Below are 11,377 nucleotides of genomic sequence, written 5' to 3'. Positions count from 1 at the left end.
CTCTCTCTCCCTCCCTCTCCCTCTCTCTCTCTCCTCTCTCTCTCTCCTCTCTCTCTCTCTCTCTCTGTCTCTCTCTCTCTCTGTCTCTCTCTCCTCTCTCTCCCTCCCTCTCTCTCTCTCTCTCTCCTCTCTCTCTCTCTCTCTGTCTCTCTCTCGCTCTCTCTCTCTCTCTCTCTCTCTCTCTGTCTCTCTCTCTCTCTCTCCCTCCCTCCTCTCTCTCTCGCTCTCTCTCTCTCTCTCTCTCCTCTGTGTGAGAAATCTGACGTGGCAGAACATCCGGACGTGACATATCTCCACATCGTCTTCACAGCTCTGACACCTCACACACATTTGATTTCCTGATCGTGAGTGAGGAGCAGAGCTGAGTCCTGGTCCTGGTCCTGATCTTGGTCCTGGTCTGCACCGGGAAAAACAGAATGTGGCTGATCGTGTTGGCCGGTTTGCTCCACTGCGCCTCGGCCTACGATGTGGATCTGAAGAAACTGGAGGGGCTGGCGAAGGCGAGGGTGGAGGTACAGAAAACAACACAATTCATCATATTGAGCTTCATATGTAACAGTGACGTCACACCGAGGCTTTCAGTAGATGTCTGATTTTCGGTGAAAACGTGTGAATTGATGCGTTTTAGTTCCTTACATGTCCGAGCTTGGCGCATGCGTGACTCCTTCCAGAGAAGTAAAATAGAGCTGTGGTAACCTGCTTGATCTGCATATACTTTTTATATATGCTGTGTCACGGCATTATCTTCAAATCTGCAACAAGAAGACGTTTTTCTCTTGCTGAAATGGGACAAAGGTTGTGTGAGTGCCTTGGGGTCTGATTCCTGCACAAAACTTTGAGTAACTCTACCCTTCGTGGTGTAAGGAACAAAGCCCCCCCAGGGTGTCACCAAACCTCCACCCTGCCAGCATCACCAAAGAAAAGCAACTCATCTGTTGCTATTGTTCTGACTCACACCTGCTCATTGAAAACCTGAGGCTCAGGTTTCCAAAGAAAATGTGTCAGGGAATCTGTGTTTTGAACAGAGTAATAACTAATGGTGTTTAACAAACGCACAAAACTCCTGAACATTTCCAGAATTATTGGGGTGAGGTTCAATGAGTGAAGGCAGTCAGACACACTTTTCATTCCAACTGGCAGGGGAGAAAAAAGTCCCGACAGCCTCCTATAGAGACATTTCAAGGTGAAGTTTGGATATGTCGATTGTGAACACAGCAGGTAATATTCAGGAGAGTTCACCATAAGTGAGCGGGCAGAGGTGATGACGCTGGTGCCGTCTTCGTGCACATAATGAAGCTGCTTCATACTCTGTTTTTGCTTGTTGATACTGAGACTATACGTCCAATTACATGTAGCATTGATCCGGGATGTGATCAACACACAATTCCAATTCTGGTCCTGAATGGTCTGTTTTTGTTTTGACCAGAGAAGGTAGGAGATTTTAAGGCGACCCTCACACAGACGTTTTGCCTCTCCTCCCTCAGTTTGTCAGACAAACAGCAAATGTTGCAGCGATGGAAGCGGGTCAAGAGAAGTGGTTCAGATAGAAGTGATTGTACCCGACCTAAAAAGCCTCTGCATGTTTCTAATAAGCTCCACGAGCAGAAACGTGCTCAAACTAGGATCAATATTGGAGATGCTTTTGAAAAATGGAGAGAGGTTAGAACACAGAAAGGTTTACAGACCCATGCAGAGCTGGATAAACACTGAAGCTTCAGAGTCCACCACATGGTGACCTGAGTGAGCATCGACTCTTTTCAACATTAGGTTTCAGAGTTAAATATTTCTCCTTTAACATCATTTCAATACACCTATAAACCTCTGTTTGAGCAATATTTACAGCACTTGTTTCTGTACCATAAACCAGTGATTCTCAACTGGTCTAGGACCTACCATCAACCCCTTCATAACCCATATTGCAGATATTTTTTAACCAATCAGATTGGTTTAATCATGGAAAATTGTGCAGTTTGGACTTCAGACAGAACAAAACAGGTGAGAGGAAAAAAGAAACAGAACAAAAGAAACTTCATTAAGTGCTTCATTAACTTCTTGAAACAATTTATTTTTCCAGGCACATCTTTTGACCCTCTAAAAATGGCTCTGCAATTTAGGAACATTTCAAAAGCAGGATGTCCTGACATTTTCTAGAAATGTTCAGGAGTGCATGTGTGAACACAGCTTTGTTTCAGTGTTTCTGAACAAGGAATATAACTCAATAAATGACAGTATATCTTACTTCAGCATGCATACAGACACATGTCAGTGGCAGAAATGTCAAACACCTTATTCCTAGTCCAAGTAGTGTCATCTTTCCAAAGTATTAGAGCTGCTTGTGACCGTGTCCTGTACTTATCTTCTGTGTCCTTGCAGTCGTGTGGTGGATGACAGCTGAACAGGCTCAGAGAGGTAAGATATCCTGCAGACAAAACACTGAGAGCAAGTATGTGAGGGATACAGGAGCCTAATCCCTGCCTAGAAGCATTTCCTCACTGTGTAACATTTTACTTTCTGCATCTAAAGTTTCAGATAATCCCCTCACAGTGACGAACATTAACCCCCCTCCTCTGTCTGCAGGTCAAAGCCTTTGTGGTCGACGACATTCCTCTCTAGTATCCTTTAAACTGAAGTTTAAAACTCATGTTTCATAAATATGTCTTCTTCATGAATTTTACTTTTCTAGTATTCCTTCTTTCAATCCTTGACCGTCTGCACCTCAGCCATAACCTGGTGATGAAGCACATTGCTGGGGCCGACCCTGAGCTCGTCCTTCTCAACCACTACCATGAAGAGCTGGATGTAAGTCTTTGTTTCGCGTCACATTTAAAGCTAATGTGAGGTGTTTTTAGCAGGTTATGAAACAGACTGAAATGAATATTGATGTCCCTCTGCAAGATACAAAAACAACAGAGAGAGAGACTCCAGATCCAAACTCCATAGACATAACATTTTCTGTCTCGGCTTCACTAAAACTGATAAAAAAGAGGCAAACATTCAACAAGAAAATCCTTTTTAAAAACATCACCTCCCAATGCAGACAAGCTCACACTGCTGCACCTTACGTCCATCTGTGTGTGTGTTATGTCTTACACTGACAGTAGATTGTGTTAACCCTGGAGTCATATGTCACCTCTGTGTCCTCTCTAGCGGATCGCTCTGTCGGACATGACCCGCTCGGAGATCAACGAGCTGCTCGGGAAGCTCGGCTTCTACAAGAAGGCTCAGGCCCAGGAGGAGGTGCCTGAGGAGTTCCGCTTCTCTCCAGCTAAAGACAGCCCGTTTAAAGACAAGCCGCAGCACAAACCGGCTGCAGAGAGCAAACCATCAGAACCGGCCTCAGAGGCCCAGCGCACAGATCTATAACTTACCAGAGAGGAGGAAAGTAGGAATCTCACAGAACCACTCAGCCACCAAAAAGCTGCTCCATGATCTGCTGGTTTCTGCAGTTTATGACGGCGATGTTTGTCATTTTTAAAAACTAGCCCCAGCAGATCATGCATCAGCTTCTGGGCATGGACAGAATGTTAGCATCAGCAGAAGGCCTTGAAAAGGTCCATAGTCTGAATTTGCACATCTCTTGTTGCTGTTTGTTCTTTGTTTCGCAGAGTTAATACTCCAACAAGCCCTTTGTGAGTGCTTTTCTACTTCCCCCCCCCCCCCCCCCCGACACAGAGACTGGAAGTGTGTGTGTGTGTGTTTTGATTTTTTGTGTCTTCAGGAATCTCATCCTCACTTTGACTTCTCTAGTGTGTCTGAATGTTTCCCGCCTTGCTCCGAAACTGAATGAAGCCTCAGGCTGAAAACTGTCTGACAGGCCTGAGGTTGATGTAACGTGTTCCGGCAGGTGGGATTGATGCACACAAGAGGAGTCGGGTCGAAGGCTTGTGAAAGTGGGAAATAATAAAACGAAAAAATGTCAAATAACTCTGATCCTTGCTGTGTTGATTTTTTTTTTTTTTTGCCTCATGAGTGTTTCCCTTTCACCTCTGAGGAGCACATGTAGATTTTTTAGGGAGCTTCTTGTCACGTTTATTTGTGCATCCTCACATCCTCTAATAACCCGAAAAGCTTAAACTGGCATATTCAGTCTGATCAATCCCCATCCGGTCTCATAACTCCTTTACATCCTGTACATTTGTGTTTTGTGTTAATTTTATCGTTGTTTTTATCTCTGCTTTGTAAGGTGACCTTGAGAGTTTTGAAAGGTGCCTTTAAATAAAATGTAATGTATTATTCCACTACAGGTTGTAACATGTGGCTGCTAATATCAGCTACACAATGGAATACTATTATTAATAAAAATTGTAAAAAAAAAGGGCTGGGCCTAAGATTGAACCTTGTGGAACACCCTTTGTGATCGGAAGAAACTCAGAGTGGATGATTCCCAGGTTTACTGATTGCCGTCGATTGGTTTGGCAGTTCAAAAACCATGCACACGCACTTGCACTAAAACCAATCAAACTAAGAATTTGCAAAAGCAATGAATAGTCAACAGTCTCTCTCTCTCTGTCTGTCCCTGAGTTCTGACCCTATCCCCTGTTCGATCTCTAAAATAAAAGCATAAAAAGCCCAAAATTAAATCTTTAAAAAAATTGTTGGCTATCACTAATAACTCTGATCTGTACGTACAAGAGAAGAGTTTAAAGGAAGATTAAATCAGAGGTAATGTCACTAATAATCAGCTCTGTTAAACATTTCACAAATCTCAATAAAAAAAGGTTTCTCGATAAAACACAAAAGGTAATTGTGCCCTGATGAAAGGATAAGCGCTCAGTGAAGACATAATGCCCCTATACCCTACTGATGCTCCTTATTTGCCACCTCTACCAAAACAGCGTCATCACCTTCATACCCATGATTCCCCTAGACAGATGGGCTACTATTGCTGTTGTTTTGGGCTTGATTTTTGTATTTCTCTCCTTTTTAATTACTGAGCCCGTCGACTATGCAACATTTAAAGTGACAGCGACTGCACTAGGGGCCCCCTGAGTCCCTGGGCCACTGGGCCTGGTAGGCCCGTGCAGTAATCCAGCCTTGACCACCTTCAACAGACCCAGGCTGGGTTGATGAGCGCTCCAGGTAGTGACGATGTCGATACTACTCCCCTACCACACATGGCCCCTTCTGTTACCCCGCAAGTCAACCGTGTAGACTAATGGACTTTTAACATGACCGAGATACTCATCCATCCGTCTGTGTGTGAAGGGCACTTGAAGTTTTGAGTTACGTTTTCAATGAGGGGTTCCCTGAGACAGCTGTGCAGCTCATCAGCAGGCGACGTGGCAGCTCTTCAGACTGACGCTGTGGAACGAAGGACTTCACATTTGGCTGATTCGTCTCCTCTGTCTTCGCTTCTGTCCTTCATTCCTCTCACTGGGAGGAACTCAAGACACGAGGGAACACATTCTTGAATTGAAAAGGTCCCTCCTTAAGCCTTAAAGAGGACATATTATCCCCCCTCCTCCACCTTCTCAAACAGTCCCCCTGTGGTCTAAATGAAACATCTGTGCTGTGCTTTGGTCAGAATATAACCAAGCACCAGAGGAGGTTTGTGACCCTGTATAAACCAGCTCTCTCAGAATGCTCCGTTTTGGTGTGTGTGTCTCTTTAAATGCAATGACCCCCCCCTGAGTTTTCCCCGTAGACATCACTCCTCTGTAGAGAGAATAAAAATGGCCGACATGCGCAAAAGTTTTGCTCTAGGCTGGGGGTGGAGTCCATGGGTGGAGATACCAGGGGAGGGGATTTTTTTTTTTTAACCAGAATCCGGGTTTCGCCCGGGCTTCGCTCCTGAGCGTCTTGTGAAATAAGACATGCCCTACACCCCATCACCCCCACTCAGGTCCTCTGAAGAGTCGCTTCTTGTAGTCCCTCGAGCTCAGCGAAAAACTCAGAGGCGACCGTGCCTTCTCATTGGCCGGCCCCCGTCTGTGGAATCAGCTGCCTCCCTCCATCAGACAAATCAACTCGTTAAATTCATTCAAATCAAAACTCACCTCTTTTCCCTGGCATTTAAAACAAGTTGAAACAGACCCCATATATTGACCTTAGGTATGTATCTGTATGTATGCATGTGCACGTAGGTATGAGGGTATGTGTGTGTATATATATATATATATATATATATATATATATATATATATATATATATATATATATATGCATTTTTCTTTCTTTTTATGCATTTCCTGTAAAGAACTTTGGTCAGATGATGTTTTTAAATGTGCTATACAAATAAACTTGACTTGATTATCTTCTTCATTTATGGAAGATGTATTTCTCATTCAACAATGGTCTTCATCACTTTCATCCAAGATTCAAATAATCGTCCATAAATTTCCATCTAATGATTCACATTAACTCTGTGTTACCTCATGTGCCGTAGCAGTCAAATTAGTGTTTGTGCTCTTTGTCTAGCAACACCCAATTACCCCTTCTTCGATGGATTTTAACACCCCAGTGAAAGTTCCTCTATGAAGAGTATGACCTGAGCCCAAAGGTGACACCTGCTGGAGCCATTTGTGTGTAACACTTTATAACTCAAAAATGTTCTCCTACAATTAGTGTCTTCATTTCTGACAGGAAGTTATTATCCCATCTGCTCTTTTGTAAAGCGTCTCGCGTCTTTACAAAATCATGATCCAACTCATGATTGACTGATTGAAGAGTGAGTGAATGAAAGCACGAGTGACACTTACGATGACTCGGATTCAGAGCAATAAACCACCACACAGCGGTTTCCTTTCTCAGATAGCTTTTAATCTTCATTCACATTGAACTGCGGTGCACAGAAACATGAAGTCATAATGTGTTGAAGCTCTTATATACAGCACTCACTGCTCCGTGGAAGGATTTGGTTTTCTCAGTTGGCAGCGGTGGAATAAATCTCAAAATAATTCCTCTAATTCATCTAAAAGCAGAACTTTTTTTTGTAAATAAATCAGTTCTGACAGGATCAGAATTTAAACATCTTTTTCAAAAGGAACCTTAACTTTACAAGCAGAATAAAAATCTTCAGTTAAAAACTCTCCTTAGCTTTATGTCCTAAAATATACAACAAGGCGGCTCACGTTTTATCTGCTTCACAAAACATTGAGCTCCCCGACTCACTTTAAATCGAACTTTAAGAAGCATAATATACACTAACAAAAATACAAAATATTATATTTAAAAAAAAAAAACATCTAGTCAAGCATTAGCAGGGAGCGCTCTAACAGAGCTGTGTGTGAGTGCGCCTGGCAGGGCGGGGGCGTGATGCTGATGCTTGTACACATAAAGTCAAGTAGTAAGAAACTGAAGGAATGATGCAGTTCAGCTGTATGGCCGACTGCAATCCACTCGTGTTGTTCCTTTAAACCTGAATTTAAAAAAAATAAAACCTGCCGGACTACAGGCATGTCCTCCAAACGATACAGTAACACAGGAGGGTCCAAATGTTAGAGACATGATCTCAGCATCACTGTGAGGTTCAGAGAGGAAACATAACTCAGGAGGATTGTATCATTTAAACAAGTGGTTCTCAACTGGTGGGTCGGGGCTCAAAAGTGGTTCACGGAGCAGTCTCAAATCAATGCCTGGAAAACTGTTTGTGTGAAACCCGTTTCTTTGATCTGTTGCAGGTTTTTAACCCTCTGAGGTCGTGTGACTGCACAGTTTTTCTATTGAATAAATCTGTTTTGTTGAAAATATCAGACATTTGGGGTCTTGGCTTTTGGTTCAAGCTTCAACCATCCACCATGTATCCCTAAAATGTCCTGAATCAAAATGATTTGAAATTCAAGTTTCTGGTGCGTTGATGCTTTCATCGTAGTTAAGTGAGTTGAAAAGAGGTCTTGGATGGACCAACTGGTTGTCACCCTGTTTTCCACCAAATATAAACAATGCAATCCTGTGTAGTGCTCCCTGCGTACAGAACAAATTCAAATCACCCCTCATGTTGGTGGTGCGTCCTGAGACCAGACCAGTTGAGAACCATAAAAAGAACATCCCTGTGCTCGTGTGTTACATAGTAAAATGAAATCCATTACATCCTATAATAACTTAGTTGAAATACTTAAATTACTACACGTTTGGTAAGAAAGAAATAGTACCAGAATGACCAGATGGTTTATGTTTGTCTGGATTTTCTTTGTTAAAAAACTGTTATCAAGTTACAATAATTACAGAAGTGTAGAAAGAAAGTTTAAATAACTTAAAAAGGGGAAATACTATAAAAAATATTTCTCTTTTTTCTCTTCTGATGTGTTTCCCCGTACACTAGCGTCGTGACACAGCATGTTAAATATCACCTGGTACAAAGATGAGTTTAAAAAAAAAAAAAAGTGTAAAATGTTAAAGCTTAGAAAACTTCAGGCGCTCTGTCGGTGGAGAGACGTGGTCTGTGTGCGAACAAAAGAGCTGAAATAATGAATACACATCACCACTACCAACAAACACACACACACACACACACACACACACACACACAACATCGCAAACTGGTCCATCAGAGATTTGCGACTGCGTCAAGCAGCCAATCAGGGCGCAGGGCTGTCATCAGGTGAAGATGAAGGTGGAGGCTGGAAGGGGGGGGGGGGGGGGCAACGCTTACTGTACACAGTTCAAAGATCACAGGGCCGACCCATGGACATCTCGTACCTGCGCAGGTGGTTGACCAGGGACTGGACGTAGGTGAAGACACACTTGGAGTCGGGTTTGTTTCCCATGATCATCATGTCCTCCACCTCCAGCAGAGGCATGCAGTTAGCGTAGGTCCTGAAGAGGAGGAGGACAACAGACAGCACGTGTGAGGAGGAGGAGGAGGAGGAGGAGGAGGCAGGAGAGGGGAGAGAGGACCAGAACAGAGGAAGGAAGGAGGAGACTCTTTAGATTTTATATTTAACCATCAGTCAGATTAATCAACCAAACTGTTTCGGTTCATTCAGACCAAAACCTGTCGCCATAGTAACAGCTTCTTCCTGTCTGCTGCCAGCTTCAACAGTGATACCCCCCCCCCCCTTCCCCCCTACATGACACAGACTTTATCCAGCCCCAGAGTCACTTAACATTACTTTAATCTTAAACCTTTTATGAGTTACACTGTTTGCAGTCACCATCATCCTGCACATCTCCTCACATGCACCTCTCTCTGCTTCTACACTGTTATATTAGATATTCTTTATCTTCTTCTATTTCAGTTCCTACACAGTGTAAGTTATGTTATTTAAAGGTCCCATATTATGCTTCTTCTGGTTTTATATGCTCTTTAGTGTGTTTTCCAAGTGTCCTGTGCATGTTTAGGCACATCTCTGTGCAAAAATTCAAAGTCTGCGGAAACGCGTCTTCTCCTACGTCCTCCTGTTAGCTGTAGCATTAGCTGCATGTAACGCTCGGTTCTAGCCCCCCTCGATAAAAATGTGTCAGTGTGATGTCATTGTCAGTGTGAGATCACTGATCTAAGCTCATTGGCTCATGCAGCTCATGTTGAAATTTCCGAGAGGCGTGCTGAGCAACTGACCAATAACAACAGAGCGGATCGGCAGACCAATCAGAGCAGACTTGGCCCACGTGGGGTCTAACAGTGTGGGCTCAACAGAGTGCAGCTGACGGACTCAGAGCGTAGAGGGAGCAAGGAGGAGCAGTTCATGAAAACAGACACTTTTTTCAGACTTTAGCTATTGTGAACGTACAAAAGTAGGAACATAGATTAAATATATGAACCCCAAAAAGGGCAGAATATGGGCTCTTATAATATTCATTCTCCTTCTGTGTTCATTGTTTTTTTCACCTAAACATCAAAACAGGTTCTTTGTAGGTAAACCTACTTTGCAATAAACCCGACCGTGATACTGAATAGAATCTGTTAAGCTATAGTTAGGGGCACAGGTAGCCTCTGTTCATGCATCCCACGAACAGAGGAAAACGACCTCCAAGCAGGCGACCCGTGGCGTCTTTCCTGCATGTCATTCTCACACCCTGATTTCCTCAATCCACTGTCCTGTCGAATAAAGGACACACACACACACGCACACGCACATGCACACACACACACAATTTATCTAGTTGAGCTCCAAACCTTTTTTATGGAAACAACTCTCTATAAATAAACTTCACTAATGCATTGTGTTTAAATTCCATCAGGATCCAAGACGTCTGGTTTTAGATACCCAGAGTGACCACAGGGTGGCGTTATCTCCACATAGTGTAAACTCTCTGGGCCAGGTTCAGAAAGAGAAACAGAACCAGGCTTTATCTCCTGCATGAGAAAATAAATGTCAACAACATAAAATCAGATGTGTAATCTAATGAATTGCAGACACGAGTCACTCTGCAACGATTAGAGTGTCTTTAAAAGCTTTACAAGCCGCATGTGTAAACACCTGTAGACTCCCACTTGATTAAAAGTCATTGCACAACGCGGCCTGTCTGTTCTCTTTGCTCCTCAGTTTGAAACATCACGCTGCTGCAGGTCCTTTTAAAGTGTTGAGCTGCAGATGCTCCTGGCTCTGTGCCCTGAGTATAGTCTGGTTTTGCAGAATGCACACATGCACACACACACACACCATGTTTGGTTCTTTGGTCCTCAGTCGCTTCAGATTAGCATGAAGCATTTAAATATCCAAGAGCCACGTCTGAAAGTAGTTTTCAGAGACGCTGGTTGATTTGAAGCTTCTGAGAGGAGATTTTCTGACTCTTAATCATCTACAAAAGCATCATCATCTTGATCTACAAACCAAACAAGATTCATGATTTATACATATTGATTTTTAAAGCCTGAAACCACTGCTGCTGCAGGGTAGGTGTCAGTCTGAATGATGAACAGCATGCTGCAGAAACACTTTAAGTTGTTGTTTTTGGCGCCCCCCTGTGGACAAAATCGTATTTCTTTCAAGATTTTGTCTCCTGAGGTAACATGACGTAAAAAAAAAAAAAAAACCTGAAGTAGTGGACGAAACAACAGAGTCGCTATATGATGCTAAAATGAGAATATTTGCCTTTTTATAAATGCTATGTGTAATCCAATGGAGTGAAAGAGCGGAGAACAACATACTGACGAACAGAAAACAGAATGCAGACGTTTAATCACGTGCACGGAGATCGTAGTGGTCGCATGCAGACACTTTATGCACGTGCAGCAGTCACTGGATATAAACATCACTCCCCCACTCCCATTGGCTCAAGGCAAATTCTCCGTAGAATATCCTGCAGCATTCTCACATCAGCTCTGACTTGCTGCTGAAAAAATACTAGAGGTCTGTCAGGAGAAACTCCAGGTGAAGTCTGAGTGAACAATGTGGCTGTTTGTGTTCACAGATACAGCTCCTCATTTCTGAAAGTGTGAAAGTCCTATTTCTATCTGCAAGTGTGAAAGTCCTATTTCTATCTGCAAGTGTGAAAG

The 11,377-nt window shown here is 43.1% G+C and overlaps 2 protein-coding genes across 5 annotated transcripts in view; one reads left to right on the top strand and one right to left on the bottom strand.

Moving 5' to 3' along the window:
* Positions 1-218: 218 nt before the first annotated feature.
* On the top strand, positions 219-3,930 carry selenom (selenoprotein M). The gene is made up of 5 exons (XM_020650710.3): positions 219-512; positions 2,374-2,409; positions 2,578-2,612; positions 2,721-2,799; positions 3,148-3,930. The coding sequence occupies exons 1-5, from the start codon at positions 417-419 to the stop codon at positions 3,361-3,363; spliced, it is 462 nt and encodes a 153-aa protein (XP_020506366.1). The 5' UTR covers positions 219-416; the 3' UTR covers positions 3,364-3,930.
* Positions 3,931-6,737: 2,807 nt separating this feature from the next.
* smtnb (smoothelin b) overlaps positions 6,738-11,377 on the bottom strand; it is a 76,694-nt gene continuing 72,054 nt past the window's right edge. For 2 of the 4 annotated variants that reach the window (XM_065951652.1, XM_065951654.1), the window contains one exon: positions 6,738-8,754. In XM_065951652.1, coding sequence (XP_065807724.1) covers positions 8,601-8,754 — 154 coding nt within the window. In that variant the 3' untranslated portion in view covers positions 6,738-8,600. The remainder of the gene's footprint in view (positions 8,755-11,377) is intronic. The other 2 variants (XM_065951653.1, XM_065951655.1) reach the window with 1 other exon arrangement.

The sequence above is a fragment of the Labrus bergylta genome, chromosome 2 (genome assembly GCF_963930695.1).
Source record: "Labrus bergylta chromosome 2, fLabBer1.1, whole genome shotgun sequence".
Lineage (NCBI taxonomy): Eukaryota > Metazoa > Chordata > Actinopteri > Labriformes > Labridae > Labrus > Labrus bergylta.
This window is presented reverse-complemented; position numbering and strand designations above follow the sequence as displayed.